This window comes from Polypterus senegalus, chromosome 1, assembly GCF_016835505.1.
Source record: "Polypterus senegalus isolate Bchr_013 chromosome 1, ASM1683550v1, whole genome shotgun sequence".
NCBI lineage: Eukaryota > Metazoa > Chordata > Cladistia > Polypteriformes > Polypteridae > Polypterus > Polypterus senegalus.
Genome location: NC_053154.1, coordinates 4,284,691 through 4,301,688, shown reverse-complemented (window position 1 = coordinate 4,301,688; position 16,998 = coordinate 4,284,691). Strand labels below are relative to the sequence as shown.

Here is a 16,998-nt window from a genome sequence, read left to right as displayed (position 1 = left end):
CCGCAGGGCATTATGGGAGTTGTAGTTTTGGTGAGCAGCCCTGTTCTCAACCTGACCCAGAAGTTCTTCTAGGAGGCAACATCATTGCACCAGAACTTCTTGACAGAGGGTCCATCGCCTCGGCCAGAAGGGTCACTCCTGGGAGTGGAGTAGGACGAGGAGGGAAGGAGAAAGGATTAGAGTTAGAGTTTTCTTTAATACAGACTCATTTATTTGAACCCGGGACTGTCGTGGTGAAGTCGTGTCCGAGATGCCCCCTAGAGGTCACACTGTATACAGTGGATTCAGAACGACTTCAGAGCCCCTCATTTTCCTGACACTTTATTGGGCTGTAGGTTTCATTCTGAGCGGATACAGTTGCCATCTTAGCCCATCCGTCTACACATAATGACCCAGAATGACAAAGTGACAACACGCCTTCAGAAAGGTTTGCAAAGTAATTAAAAATCACAAGCTGAAGTCACTCATTCCTACAAGTACTCAGGCCTTCTGCTCGGGTGCCAACTGTTTGCTTGAATTTTCCTTGAGATGCTTGTAGAAGTTCCACTTGTGGACAACTGAACTGACTGAACATCGTTTAGAAAGACACGCGTGGACCCGTGAATAGAAGGTCCTACAGTTCACACCGCATGTCAGGACAAAACCAAACCATGAAGTCCAAGGGGGTCTCTGTCCAATCTCCACAGTCAGATTGTGGTGAAATTAAAGCTCTGGATGTTCTCAGGAGCACAGCGGCTTCAAGAATTGTGAGATGGAAGGAGTTTGGAACCATCAGGACTTCTCCTGAAGTTGGTCATCTGACTAAGTGAGCAAGAAGGGGCTTGGAGAAGGAGGGGTAAAGACCCCAATGGTTTCTTTAACAGAGCTGCGGTCCTCCGCTGAGATCAGAGAACCTGATGGAAGGACAAGCATCTCAGCAGCCCTGCATATCAATGAGGCCTTTACTCGCAGTTGGCGTTTGTCAGACGCCATTTAAAGGACCCTGAGAGCTGAGGATGAAGATCATCTGGTGTGACAAACAATGAACTCTGTGTCTGCTTATCTGCTGCCCAATGCCATCCCTATGGTGAAGCGTGGTGGTGGGTGGTGCTACTGAGTGTGGCTTATGTGTGACCTTACGTGGGCGTGGCCAGACGGCCATCTTTAAAGGAGTAAGCTGTTGGAACAATTAGTCAAAAAGGAGTCAAAATTCCCAGCAGGGACCAGCAAACCCTGGCTTATCACAACAAGGGCAAATGTAGCATCTTCTGTATATATAGATATATAAAATCCAATGTCTGTCTGTCTGTCTGTCTGTTCGCTTTTCACAAGTGAATCACTTAGCGGATTTAGATCTGGTTTTTTTTCTCTAATTTCCTGGAACATTCTGGTTGATTTCGTGACTTCTGTCACGCCACTGAGAATCAGAGTTCGCTTGTGCCACTGATTTATTTACGCAATTCCAAGAGAGAGGGGGCGGGGCCTCAGGAGTGGGGAGGCGGGGCCTCAGGAGTAGGGAGGCGGGGCCTCAGGAGTAGGGAGCCAGGCAGGGCCCTCCTCACTCACACACCAGCCTCCGTTCGAGTCGCTCTCCCTCGCACCACATGTTGGAGCGCACCTTGCCTCCGCTTAGCTAACGATACCTGTTTATTCAGCAGACATTATCATCTACAGATTATTAAGGAGTAACGTGTGACGTTTTTGAGCGAGAGATCAGAGCTCTGTGTGTTTTAGAGGGTAGCTGCTCATTGGCAGAGATGTCATGGCCATATGCTCTTCTCCCCACATGAGGGACACTCTCCCGTCAGAGCTGAACACGATCAGACTCAGTGCCACATTGGAGTGTACCTGCATTCCACTTGGCCAGAATTACATTTTTTTACATTTTTTTTATAGATTTTTAAAGTTTGTCTTGTTGTACTGATATATGGGCGGAGCCACAGAGGACTGCTAGTCCATCCATCCATCCATTATCCAACCCGCAGTATCCTAACTACTGGGTCCTGGGAGCCAATCCCAGCCAACACAGGGCGTAAGGCAGGAAATGAACCCCGGGCAGGGTGCCAGCACACACACACACACACACACACACACACACCAAGCACACACTAGGGACAATTTAGGATCACCAAGTCACCTAACCTGCATGTCTTTGGACTGTGGGAGGAAACCTCACACAGACACGGGCAGAACATATAGTACCCGGGAATTGAGCCCAGGTCTACTTACTTGCAAGGCAGCAGTGCTACCCACTGTGCCACCGTACCGCCCGGGACTGCTAGTTATAAATAAAAATATTTTTTCTGTAGAAATGCTCTGTAAACAGTGAAGCTCTGAAGAGCACAAAAGACAAAGTCTTCAAAATTGGCAATCCCAATAGCAAACCCAGGGCGCCCTCCGAAATCCAAGAAGAAAAACAGAGCATAAGGTTGAAAACATAAAAACAGAAAAATCAGAAATATATAACATGAACAAAAAAACACACAGGAGAACCTCCCCAACCACCTAGCGCATTCAATGAACCGCAAGGGACTATGAGTTCTCCTCAGTGTTAACTGGGCTGAGGGCAGTCCCTTGATGGTGATGGGCAGGTGACCCCGCCTCTTGAGGAACCACCCACAAATCACATGGGACGTAAAAAAGAAAGAGGAAGTAAACGGTCAGCAATGTACAACAAACAGAACACATGCAACAGACATGAAACACAACAGAAGGCTGAATAAAAATAAATGGCGTCAGCTGGCAGGGCAGTGGTTACTGGGGCTGCCTTACAGCCCCTGGGTTCAAATCCGGACACCTTCAATGGTGTGCAAGAAGGAACGGTCCGAGCAATGAAGCCCGGGTTCAGTCCAAAATTAACAGGCCTAACTTTTCATCTTTGCCAAAAAAAAATAAAGGGACATTAATGACAAAAGGAGGAGGCCTTCGAAAAGACCACCAAAAGAGAAACAACCATGAAACTCTGGCTGGTACAAAGTCAAGTCCTACTGGAGTCTTTATAAAAGGAGGATTTATTAACAGTTCAGGGAGCCTGCATTGGTACAGCGTATTGGCGCACCCACCACACAACGAAACAGCACGGGATCCTGGTTGGCAAACCCCCTGGCAGACACGCGGTCCATTCCCACCCATCTTTCTGCTACATCCAGGTGTTATGTGGGTGTCCCCTTGGCCTGGTCCAGCCACTCGGCTCCTCAACAATGAGGATCACCCTCGGGTAATGGCGCCACGTGGCTGTAGTGTTGTAATTGCAGGTCATGTGGCTCATTCGGGACTCGGTGAGCAACACAAAGTCAAACCATCGGTGCCCAAGGATTCTACGAGGAGACACATGAAGGAGTTGAGTCTTCATCTCACTGAATAGCGTCCATGTCTCACAAACAGGGGGCACCAGGACACTAAAGACTTGGACCTTCATCCTTTTGTGCCACACACCCCTTTAAAGTGACCTCATGACCCCCCCCCCCATACTCTCCCAATCCGTCTAACTGATTTCACAGGAAGAGTCACCAGAGTCACGTGAATGTCACTGCCGAGGTAAGTAAACCTCTCAATGACGAGGTCGACACTCTCTCTGCTGATGGCCGTGCCCAAGGGGTCATTAAAGGCCTGACTCCTTGGTTTTTATCAGGACCCTCAGATTCCTCACTCAGTCTCTTGAGAGCTCCCATCAATTGACTCTGAGAAGGTCACAGCATCATCAGCAAAGCTGACAACCATAGACAACATAACAAAATATTCAGAAATATCAAAGAAGCTTTCTGATTTCATCCTGGTTTGGACTGTCATCTTGCTCTTTAGATTTGGTGACTTTTATCACGGTGGCCTTGACCGCTTCCAGTCCACTGTCCTCACTTTTCTCATTTCTTTTATGGAATGATCAACTCAGCTGGTCTCCCCCCTCGCGCACCATACAGTAAATATGGCACCGTGGGGTAACGCTAACTGCCGGCCCGTGTGTCTCGTCACTAACATCTTTGTCCTCTTCCACAGCCGCCAACCCTCTCCTCTGCTCCACGGTGCGCTTTCACTGCAAGAACGGCCGCTGTGTGGACCGCAGCTTCCTCTGCAATGGGCTGGACAACTGCCAAGATAACAGCGACGAAGAGGACTGCGAGAGCACGTCAGGTAACGAGGGCGTCCTTCGCTCGCCTTGAGACTTACTCACTAGTTGGATAGCCGAGTGTCGCCGAGTGTCGCGTGTTGATCGGCACACGCATGTCAGACTGAGCTCTGCACACGTGGCTCTCCGGGGCTGCCTGCCCATCTCAGCACTGTGAAGGCTCAGGACACACACAGTCCTTTGTGGTTCATTGAATGTGCTTGTGGTGTTGGTGAGTTTGTGAGATTTCGATTGTTGATGCCTGACTGTGGATTGCTGGATTTCGACCTCCTGCTCTGTAATTTGTGTTTTTTAGGACTTGTTTGCTGTTGGGTTGTCTTTTTCAGGCAACTCTTTCTGGGCCCTTCTGTGCTCTTTGGAGCTTTGATTGTTTTAGAGCATTTTTATTACAAATAATAATTTGTATGCTCTTTAATGACAAGTCAGGGTCTGATGGTTTTCCCCCTCTACGGGGCATGATGAGGTATTTTTTGGGAGTTTTTTGCATAGAATGAATTTGAACACCAGCCAGGGGAAGAACCCTGGCGGCTGAAATATAACAGCAGCAGTCTGGGCAGCGTATTTCACTGTGGGGTTTGCATTCATTCTATTTTTTAGATAGATGTGAAAGGCACTATATAATAGATAGATAGATAGATAGATAGATAGATAGATAGATAGATAGATGTGAAAGGCACTATATAATAGATAGATAGATAGAATATTAGAATATTAGAAATTCAACTCTTTTAATATTAGAACATTCTAGACGAGAACAGGCCATTCAGCCCACCAAAGCTCGCCAGTCCTATCCACTTGTTTCCTCCAAGAAAACATCAAGTCGAGCTTTGAAAGTTCCTAACGTCTTACTGTCTACCACACTACTTGGTCGCTTATTCCAAGTGTCTATCATTCTTTGTGTAAAGAAAAACTTCCTAATGTTTGTGTGAAATTTACCCTTAACAAGTTTCCAACTGTGTGCCCGTGTTCTTGATGAGCTCATTTTAAAATACAAGTCTTGATCCACTGGACTAATTCCCTTCAGAATTTTAAACACTTCAATCATGTCACTTCTTAATCTTCTTTTGCTTAAACTGTAAAGGCTCAGCTCTTTTAATCTTTCCTCCTAACTCATCTCCTGTAGACCTGGAATCAGCCTAGTCGCTCTTCTCTGGACCTTTCTAGTGCTGCTATGTCCTTTTGTAGCCTGGAGACCAAAACTGCACACAGTACTCAAGATGAGGCCTCACCAGTGTGTTATAAAGGTTGAGCAGAACCTCCTGTGACTTGTACTCCACACATCAAGGCGCTATATAACCTGACATTCTGTTAGCCTTCTTAATGGCTTCTGAACACTGTTGGGAAGTTGATAGCTTGGAGTCCACTATGACTCCTAAATCCTTCTCATAAGGTGTACTCTCGATTTTCCGACCGCCCATTGTGTATTCAAACCTAATATTTTTACTTCCTATGTGTAATACTTTACATTTACTGACATTAAATTTCATCTGCCACAAATCTGCCCAAGCCTGTATGCTATCCAAGTCCTTCTGTAATGATATAACGGATTCCAAATTATCTGCTAATCCACCTATCTTGGTATCATCTGCAAACTTAACCAGCTTGTTACTTATATTCCTATCTAAATCATTTATATATATTAAAAATAGCAGCAGCCCAGCACTGACCCCTGCTGGTCACCACTCTTAACATCACCCAGTTCTGATGAGGTTCCTCGCACCATCACCCTCTGCTTCCTGTGTCTGAGCCAATTCTGCACCCATCTAAAAACATCACCCTGAACTCCCACTTCTTTTAACTTGATGCCCAACCTCTCATGTGGCACCTTATCAAATGCTTTCTGAAAGTCCAGATAAATAATATCATCTGCTCCACTTTGATCGTATCCTTTTGTTGCCTCCTCATAGAATTCCAACATGTTAGTAAAACACGACCTCCCTCTTCTGACCCCATGCTGACTGTTCAGAATAACTCCTGTCCTTGTCATGTGTTGCTCAATCTTATCCTTAATAATTCCTTCCATTAATTTTCCTGTGATGCTTGTTGCTTACTGGCCTATAGTTGCTTGGATCTGCCCTGTCACCCTTTTTATATAATGGGATGATATTTGCCATTTTCCAGTCCTTTGGAATCTCTCCAGTGCACAATGACTTCCTAAAAATATGTGTCAAGGGTTTATATCTGTACTCACTAGCCTCCTTAAGAACACAGGGATAAATATTATCTGGTCCTGGTGATTTGTTTGATTTCATCTTATTTAATCTGAGCAGCTCTTCTCTCTCTACAATCCCTCAGTACCTCCTTAGTAGTCCCTGTTACTACTCTGAGGTTATCCACTTGCTCACTTGTGACAACCTCAGAAAAATGTAAGTTTAGGGCATCCGCTATTTCATTGTCTGTATCTTTTAATCCCCTTTACTATTCCTGATGAACTTGACCTCCTCCTTAACTGTTCTTTTACTACTAAAATACTGAAAGAATCTCTTGGGGTCTTTTTTCGCCTTTTCTGTTATTCCTCTCCAACTGTCGTTTGGCCTCTCTGATATCCTTCTTAATGGTTGCCCTCATGTTCTCATACGCGCTACGATTCTCTTTGCAGTCATTAGTCTTATATGCCTTATACAGCAGTTTTTTCCTTTGCAACTTCTTTTTTAAATCTTTGTTAATCCATCGTGGAGTTTTTTTTAAATAGATAGATAGATGTGAAAGGCACTATATAATAGATAGATAGATAGATAGATGTGAAAGGCACTATATAATAGATAGATAGATAAATGTGAAAGGCACTATATAATAGATAGATAGATAGATAGATGTGAAAGGCACTATATAATAGATAGATAGATAAATGTGAAAGGCACTATATAATAGATAGATAGATAGATAGGTAGATGTGAAAGGCACTATATAATAGATAGATAGATAGATAGATAGATAGCATCATATAATACCATCAGTGACAGAGTTTAGACTCTGGACAGCATCAGTAACATACTTCAGACACTGGAGGCCGATGTAGAAATGGTTAACATCAGCAGAGTTGAGACGCTAGAAGGTGATATAGTCGGTGATACTGTCAGTAACATAGTTCAGACACTGGAGGGCGATGTATTCGGGGATATTTTCAATAACAGTTATCATCACTAGAGGGCAGTGCAGTCAGGGGTATCACAATAACAGAGTTCATACACTAGAGGGAGATGTAAAAATGGATGACAGTGACTAAGTTCAGACACTAGAGGGCAATATAGGAATGGATACTATCAGTAGCAGAATTAAGACACTAGACGGCGATGTAGTCAGGAATATCACCAATAAGAGAGTTCAGACACTAGAGGGTGATTTAGTTGGGGATACCATCAGTGACAAAGTGACAAAGAGATAACATCAGTAACAGAGTTGAGACACTAGAGGCCGATGTAGTCAGGGATGCCCTCATTTCAAGTTGACGTGGTTATTTTGAGGTAACAAAGACCAAAGTTTCCTGGTCAGGTTGTTCTGCTCACTAATGATGGCACTGGACAGGGGACATTAGTTTCAAGTTTCAGCAGCACACATAAGTAAGAACTCCTTCTGGACTTTGCACAGGTGACAATAAGGACTCTCTGTATAAATGTGTATCCCTTCTGGGATGAGGCGTGAATGGATCACCAAAGTGGCCAGTGCTGCCTCCTGCTGTTCCCAAAGAGTATCACACCCTTTGAATTTCCTGGCCTGTTTAGTGAGTATCCCTCACAGTTCAGCCCCAATCTACTGTATGTAATAAAGCTACTACCCCCTAGTGGCCAAAAGCTGAAGGCATTTAAATTCCTTGTACCTGGGACGCATGTGCCCCAAAGCTGGCATCTGTTAGAGTTCCAGTTTGAAATGGCATGTTTGAGATGGCACATTCAGAAGGCCCCCTCCATTATTATTATTCACTCGGAGCCTTTCACATGTCTGCGCATCAATTGCACTGCTGCCTTCTCATGAGCAAGTCAAACAGGCTGACCTACATTACGGCACTACGTGACACCTTGAAATTGTCATTAAAATGCAGACGCCAGTGACACCGCTGTTTGCAAATGTGCTTAGTGGAGATTAGGTGTTATGTTTAATAGGCTCCCTAAAATAAAGGAATGGCGTCAGAAGAGCCGAGCGCGCCTGCAGGTCGGAGATAAGCGGAGCGACTCCTCTAATAAGCTACCTGAGTGCTCACCTTTTGAGCAGAAAGCAAACCGTTTAATGGCGCCTGGGCTGTTTAAATGTGTGACAAGGACAAGGGCGGCCGCCAACTGATCTCTTTATACACGGGCTGAGGAGCTGAAGGAGGGGGGAAGAGAGGAAAGAAAGAAAGAAAGGAGGGAAGAATTCCGCTTGTTAAGTCAGAAGACAATCGAATCTCTTCATCAGCAGAACAACGCGGCTCAGCACAAAGCACAAGTCGCATTTCAAATCAGAAAAAGTTTACAAAACGCCTCTTGAATACAAACATCTTGTGGCTGGGGGCAGGAATGACGGGTCACGGAAAAGTTGAATATTTGGGACACCAGCCGGCGGGTCGTAAGAAGTCCAACACAAAACTCGCCTCTTGGCGTCTCTGCCAGCAAGTAACAACAAAAGAGATTCGGCTCATCGCCGTAGAATTGAGGGTCGACTGCTGGAGCGCCGTCCTCTGGCGGGGTTTGCAAAAGACGCCTCTTGTGTCGCACAAACAGGAAGGGGCGGGGCTAAGTGCCCTCCCTGGGCGGTCACTCAGAGGTACAGGGAGAGCAGGAGAAGCGAATCTTTGCAGCAATAATAATAATATATTTTATTTAATAGGCGCCTTTCTTAACCGTCAAAGTCACCTTACAATGAACAGTAATCTCTATACGTGAATCAAATCAACGTCTGTCTGTCTGTCTGCTTTTCACGAGAGGACTACTTCACAGATCTAGATCAGGTTTTTTTCCATAATTTGCTTAAACATTCCGGTTGATTTTATAACTTCTCTCATCGTGCTAAGTATCAGATTTTGCTTGCAGTACCGATGTATTTGTGTGAATCCGAGAGAGGTGCGACAGGGCTTCGGGGCGTACCTTATCTCCACTTAGCTAACGAACAAGAGAACGACTTCACGGATTTAGATCGGGTTTTTTTCAATAATTTTCTTGAGCATTCCGGTTGATTTTGCGGCTTCTCTCATTGCGCCAAGAAGCAGAGTTCGCTTACAGGTGTGATATATTCACGCTAAGCCGAGGGGAGGGGTAAGAGTGACGTCAGGAGTGGGGAGCCGGGCGGGACCCTCCTCACTGTGCTGTTTCACTACCACGTGGGCGGAGCCGCAGGGGGACGGCTAGTAAGGTATAACAGCAAAGAGGATGATAGAATCAAATAGTAATAAGTTACAGAGTAAGTAGCAAACATCAAAGATAACAGGCAGGAACCGTGATAAATCCATAGCTGGTATGCCAGTTTGAAGAGACGTGTATGGAGGGCAGTTTTAAAATGTGTTACTGAGTCAAGTTGACGGATATGAGAGGGAAGACAATTCCCGAGTTGAGGGGCACTATGAGCGAACACTCGAGCTCCCATAGGACAGATTTTGATGTGTGGTACAGAAAGTCGAGCTGCAGATGAAGATCTGAGTGAGCGAGAGGAGTGTAAGTCTGTAAAGTCATATGATAAAGTTTGTGACCCCCTCTCAGCCTGCATAATAATGGACTCTCCTTTCAACAGTAAAGATAACAGTGGTGTGTCTTTCATTTCCTACGAACATCTGAGTACTGCGGTGTTTTCTGAACAAAGATTTTTAGTGACGCAGTATTTAGTTATGAAATGAAATCAAATGTGAAAAACTGGCTGTGCACAAATGTGGGTCCCCTTGTCATTGTGCTGATTTGAATGCCTGTCACTGCTCAATGCTGATTACTTGGTTGGATGAGCGCGTTAAGCCTTGAACTTCATAGACAGGAGTGTCCAATCATGAGTGGTCAAAGGTATTTAAGGTGGTCAATTACAAGTTGTGCTTCCTTCCCTTTGACTCTCCTCTGAAGAGTGACAGACAGCATGGGGTCCTCAAAGCAACTCTCAGAAGATCTGAAAACAAAGATTGTTGAGTCTCCTGGTTTAGAGGAAGGCTACAAAAAGCCATCTCAGAGGTTTAAACTGTCAGGTTCAACTGTCAGGAATGGAATCAGGAAATGGAAGGCCACAGGCACAGTTGATGTTAAACCAACCAAGAAAAATACAGGAGTGGCATATGAAGAGGCAGGATTGTGAGAATGGTGACAGACAACCACAGATCACCTCCAAAGACCTGCAAGAACATCTCGCTGCAGATGGTGTATCTGGACATCGTTCTACAATTCAGCTCATCTGTATGGCAGGGTGATGAGAGAGAAGCCCTTTCTGCACTCACGCCACAAACAGAGTCGCTTGTTGTATCAAATGTTCATTTAGACAAGTCAGATTCATTTGGGAACAAAGTGCTTTGGACTGATGAGACACAAATGGAGTTATTTGGTCAGAACAAAAAGTGCTTTGCATGGCAGAAGAAGAACACCGCATTTCAAGACAAACACCTGCTACCTGCTGTCAAATGTGGTGGAGGTCCCATCATGCTGTGGGGCTGTGTGGCCAGTTCAGGGACTGGGGCCCTTGTTAAAGTCGAGGGTCGCATGAATTCAACCCAATATCAACACATTCTTCAGGATAATGTTCAAACATCAGTCACAAAGTTGAAGTTACTTAAGCAGGGGTTGGATATTCCAACAAGACGATGACCCAAAACACAGTTCGAAATCTACAAAGGCATTCATGCAGAGAGAGAAGTACAATGTTCTGGAATGGCCGTCACAGTCCCCTGACTTGAATATCATCGATAATCTATGGGATGATTTGAAGCAGGCTGTCCATCAAATTGAACTGAACTGGAGAGATTTTGTATGAAGAATGGTCAGAAATACCTCCATCCAGAATCCAGACACTCATCACAGGCTACAGGCAAAGGAGATTGCACAACACAGAAGAGCTACCTCGTCAGGCCAGGACTCCACAGTCTATTTACTCCTACAGGACAGTGGTTACTCTTTCACTGATGAAGATGTGCACATCCTGGACAGTGAGGAGCACTGGTTTGAGTGAGGAGTCAAGGAGGACATTTACGTGAAAAAGGAACGACCATCTGTGAACCGAGGAGGGGGCCTGAAGATACATCTCTTACCATCTTACAATGCAGTGATTGCAGCCATTCCCCAACTCTCTGTGAATGGTACTCATTGGACAATTGGCATATCATTGATCACATGACCCATTGTTAGTCAATGGTGTTGTTTATAAGGTTGGAGAAACCTGCAGTCGACTGAGACGGAGGAAGTCACTTGGATGAGTGATGTAACGTATCTCCCTGGAAATGAACTCTGTCCAGATGAACTGAATCAACTTTCTAGAACTCTTCTCCCACTATTGCTCAGTTTGGCCAGGTGGTCAGCCATAGGAAGACTCCTGTTTGTTCCAAAGGTCTTCCATTTAAGAATTATGGGGGCCACTGGGCTCTTGGCAGCCTTCAGTGCTGCAGGGATTTTCTTCTGGAGCCTCTCCTGGGTCTGTGCCTCTGAACTCTGCAAGCAACTACTTGGCCTCATGGCTTGGTTTTAATCCAACTGTGGGCCAAAGTGAACCACCCATCAAGACGTTTCATTAAGATCCTGTTTGATGATACAATGTACTATTCGCACAACAAAGTGGTGCCCCCTGTCCCACTGTGAAGCAATTCACAAGCCAAAATGACCAAGGGGAGCTCACTGAAGCAATTTACTATCTGTGAGTTGAAATGACCCGGGGGACCCCCATTTCCCCCCTCCCCACCCCCACCACATTCAATAAAACAATCACATCTTGAGGTGAAATCAAAAGTGAGGAACAATGCGCTACCTTAAGTGACCCAGTGTCTGCAGCTAGGGATCTGCACTGGCAATCAGAAGGTTGACGGTTCGAATCCCATAAAGGCCAATAGAGACTCTGCTCTACTGGGCCCTTGAGCAAGGAAGGCCCTTAACCTGCAATCGCTGAGCGCTTTGAGTAGTGAGAAAAGCGCTATATAAATGCAAAGAATTATTATTATTATTATTAACAGCATGGACAGCTCACTGTCAAGGGGGTCCGTGGGGGTCTTAAACCAATCTTACCTGTGGAGCCTTCTGTACACCGCTGTTATCCTTTATAATAATAATAATATTTTATTTATATAGCTCCTCCTTTCCCATGCTCAGGCCTAATGAGTCCAATCAGTTGAACTGCCCACAGGTGGACCCCAAACAAGGGGTAGGACCACCTCAACGATAGAATGGGATGCACCTGAGCCAAATTTCAGGTGTCACCACAGCAGCGGCAGCAGCAGCTCTCAATACTCGTGCCTATGGGATATTTTAGGTTTTGTTTTTAATAATTTTTGCAAGAACTCCTCAACTCCTGTTTCCAGTTTGTCATTCTGGGGTGTCGAGTGTCACTGGATGAGGGAACAAATTGAAATGATTTTAGGACAAGGCGGCGACATCACAAAATGTGACAGGAGTTTGAAAGCTCGTTGAAGAAATTCTGCCTTTCACCAGACCAGCACTCATTTTGGGAAAATCCCACTGCCTACAGAACTTCTCTTCTCCTTTTGAGATTTTTGACTGGCTGCCTTTACCTGCCAAGTCCACAAATTCCCAATCGTACATTTTGGTTGATTATTCCAAGAAACACCACAAATATGGAGAACATAAGAACAGAACAAGTCTGACGAATGAGAGGAGCCCATTCAGTTCATCAGGCCCGTGTGTTCAGCTAATAGCTAAGCTGGCCATCTGGCCAAACCGAGTAAACTGTCCCAGTATCTCCTCGAGATCCTTCTAGAAGGGTGTCAGGGCTTCTGCTGCAACTCCAGGTTTTGGTACCATGTTCCAGATTCCCACAATTCTTTGCGTAAAGAAGAGCTTCCTTACTTTGGTCCTAAATACATTTCTCCTTAATTTGCAGTGGTGCCCTCGAGTTCATGATTTACTACTGGATCTCCTTTATTGATGCCTTTGAGGATTCTGAAGACCTGGATGAGGTCCCCACTTAGGTCGCTCTGCTCAGACTAAACAGGTTGAATTCTCAGAGTCTGCCCCAGTAGGCCATGTCCTTTAGTCCCATGATGCACTTGGTTGCACTCCGCTGCACAGCTTCAAGAGCTGCTATGTCTTTATTGTGGTGTGGTGACCAGAGCTGCACACAGGACTCCAGATGTGGTGTCACCAGTGCATCTTGTTCATTTGCTTAGCTACTTATGGCGAAGGTGCCCCCAATATCTCATCCAGGACCTTCTTAAATGTTGTTCTGCTTCAACAACATGTCCCACAACCCTTTGCATAAAGTAGTGCTTCCTGACTTCAGTTCTAAATGCTCTTCTTGTTGATTTCCCGTGATGTCCTCGAGTATGTGATTCATTTAGCTGAATTAATTTTGCTGGATCTCCTTTGTCAATGCCTTTGAGGATTCTGAAGACCTGGACGATGTCCCCCCACAGTCTCCTCTGCTCAGATTAAACAGGTTGAAAGGGGTGGGGGACACCCAGGTACAGAGAAACCTCTCATTACTCTCCTTAACTCTTTTAGCAACGTCTCCAACAATGAACATCCCTGTCTATTCCCCCTATATTCTCTAAATGAGACCACCATTCATTTTCAGTGCACTCTGAATGTCACTCTAGAGCATCGTAATCTTTGAAATGAAACCAAAGGCCTCAAAGGACCTTCCAAAAATGGTCAGATGTTCTTTCCTGTATCCAGACCAAGAAGCTTAGGGCATCTGAACGATGTCCGTAACCAGAGAGAGATTTCATGCAGTGGTCTCTTTGGTATGCTGCTGTCCTTATCAGGATGGCACACCGAGGCCATCGCTTCTCCAAGTCTGAGGGCCACCAGTGTGTCACAGGTGATTTTACAGTCCATGCAGAGCAGTGCCACGGGTCTCGACTTCTGCACAGGTCTCCTGCTCAACCATCTGAGGTGGGCGCACGGCCCTTTTCTTTTCAGACCCCTGCACTGGCTTCCTGTAGCAGGACAGATTAAAGTTCATATCCTTGGTGGTGACCTCGAGAAACGTCACTGAGTCACCAGCTATGCGTACGGTGACACTCAAGAGGCTCAGGTCTGCTGATGAACGCCATCTGGTGATCTCAAATCTCAATGCAGGCTCTTTGTCAGGAGTGGAACACACCGCCCACCTCTATTTGAAATTCTGCCCCCCTCAATGTGTTTAAGAAGACCCTCTTTGTTTGGTGAATTTCTGTGTCACCGATGGTCGCTTTGTGAGGTTCTTCTCACTGTAACTCGCTTGTGTTTTGTTCTGAGCTCTGCACATGGCGATCAATTTTGTCACACTTGTTCCCAAGCAGTCCAAGACTGAGGTGTGCCAAAGAACTGAACAGAAATGTCAATATGGAGAAGCGTCGAGTTTCAAGTCTTAACTAGCAAGGCGATGGATTCTGACTTTCTTGGTGGCTTTCTGTTTGCTGTGCCTCTGCTGTTCCTTTTTACGTTTTTTGATATCACCCCGTGCCACCTGGGGCGGCTGCAAGGCTCCCCGTGTCGAGGTCTAATGAGATTAGCCTTTGGTCTTGGATAACAAAAGTCGTCCACCCGCACACAGCTTCACACTGATCCTGTTGCCATGACGATGCCGCTCAAAAGAGGACATGCCGCTTCGGACTTCAAAGGCGGCCGCTGCGGACAAAAGGAGTTGTGTTTCAGCACGAATGTCTGTCTGACGTTCATCGGTTCAAAGCTTCAGCAGCCCTGTCTCCATTACTGAGTCGGGGGGGTCAGCGACAGCAAGGAGTGCAGAACACTGACGGTGGGGGGCACAAGGGGACATTTAGGGAGTCAGCGGTAAAACCTTGCACTTACGGCTCTGAGCCCAGCAGGTCGGTGGGCATCTCATGGAGTGGGCAGTGGGTGCACACCACGGCTTAAACACCACCTGCACCAGCCGCCATTTTTGAGGAACAGCATATAATCCAGTAAGCCCACCCTGATACCCTCTCTCTTCCACACCTTGTCTTACTCTTGTCCACTGTTCCTACATAACCAGTGTGGGCATAGCAATGAAAAGGACATAAGACGGCCAAAAATATCAGAGGATGGAACGGGATAGGACCCCCACCAAATGCCTGGCCTACTTGCCATCATGTGATTTCATTCTCTGCTAATAGACCTTCACTTGTAGGTCATGGTCATGACACAGGTGCCAGTGGTACCAACAGAAAAGAAGAACAAGAGGAGCTCCTGAGACTCGTGTGGTTTATTACCAGCCAAGTCATCCTACTACCTCATCCATTTCGTTTTTAAACCTTGTGGAGGTCTCCTCATCCAAACCTTAGCTGTTCCCTTTGTGTAAAGAAAGCCTTCTGACTTTTGGTCTTGAATGCACTTTCCTTAGTCCCCACTAGGTGTCCTCAGGTAAATGACATGGTAAATAACTTGAACGTGGCGCCTGAAAATCAGAAGGACTCTGGGCAGGTCTTCACGTGACCTCCTCTACTGAGGACTAAAAAGCCACTGTCCCCTCAGTCCATTGCAGTCGGACATGTTTCTGAAGTCTTGGTTGTTCTTCTCTGCTGTTTTGTCACCTAGAATTTGAGAGGATGATTCAAAGGGACACTTCCAAGGTAGCAATAGGAATACATGGCACACAGAATATTTGAATCGGGTGGCATCTGCAATGTGGCACGACCCAGAGTTGATGGAAGTTGACGGGCTGCCCTTTCAGAGTGGCACTTTCCTTAGTGCACCCTGGATGCTAAAGTTCCAGTGGGCTCAGAGGACAAATGCCAGCATGGAGAGATGGCACTTGCTAGTGGCCTTGTTTATTTGTGATTTCTGGCCACAGGGCCGTAAGGATATGGGAGCTCACAACTCTGCCCGGCGGAGAGGCCGTTGCTATAGCTGTGCTTGTGTGTGAAGTGTCATTGAGCCCACCAGTCACTGCCACATTCCCAAGCTCTGTCCGCTTCAATTTGCTGTCCAACAGTGCCACCTACATGAATATACCATCACTACCAAGTAAAGCCAATTTACATCATTAACATGTTAGGGAAGGGTGGTGTGGTGATTGGCCTGGATTTGAATCGCAGTGTCCAGTGTGCAAGTTCTTCTCGTGTCCTTATGAGCTTTTCCTCTCAAACTCTCAAAACATGCCTGTTAGGATAGGTGGCAGCTCTAACATGGTCTGTGATGAGTGGCAGTGTGGGCAGGGCAGCACAGTGTCACACTGCTTAGCTGATGTCATATGCATTCAGTATCCAGGGGTCAAATGTGGAGATCCAGTAGATAGATAGATAGATGTGAAAGGCACTATATGATAGATAGATAGAAAGGCACTATATGATAGATAGATGGATAGATAGAAAGGCGATTTATAGAAAGGCACTATATAATAGATAGATAGATAGATGTGAAAGGCACGATATAATAGATGGATAGATAGAAAAGCACTATATAATAGATAGATAGAAAGGAATTATATGATAGATAGATAGATAGATAGATAGATATGAAAGGCACTATATAATAGATAGATAGATAGATAGAAATGAAAGGCACTATATAATAGATAGATAGATAGAAAGGCACTATATAATAGATGGATTTTGCATGATATTCATAAGAGAAGTGCTAATGTTTGTGATTTTCCATCTGTTAGAATGACAAATGCAATGCATTTTATTACAAGTATTTTTGGTAGCCCTCTCTGCTGGAACGAAGAACTCCATGCATCTTAATATGACATGAATTACAAAATGCATTCCAGCAGATGGTGCTCTACAAATGTTAATGCTGAATACACTGAGGTCTATGCTGATTATTTAGATTCTTTAGCACAGCTAGTACCAAATTTCACTTTGGGTC

At 45.4% G+C, this 16,998-nt stretch overlaps 1 protein-coding gene across 1 annotated transcript in view; it reads left to right on the top strand.

Annotated features, from left to right (window-relative positions):
• Positions 1–16,998, top strand: part of ldlrad3 (low density lipoprotein receptor class A domain containing 3) — an 87,932-nt gene that overhangs the window by 51,348 nt on the left and 19,586 nt on the right. Inside the window, exon 4 of the mRNA XM_039743928.1 lies at positions 3,973–4,107. Within this exon, the coding sequence (XP_039599862.1) occupies positions 3,973–4,107 (135 nt within the window). The remainder of the gene's footprint in view (positions 1–3,972; positions 4,108–16,998) is intronic.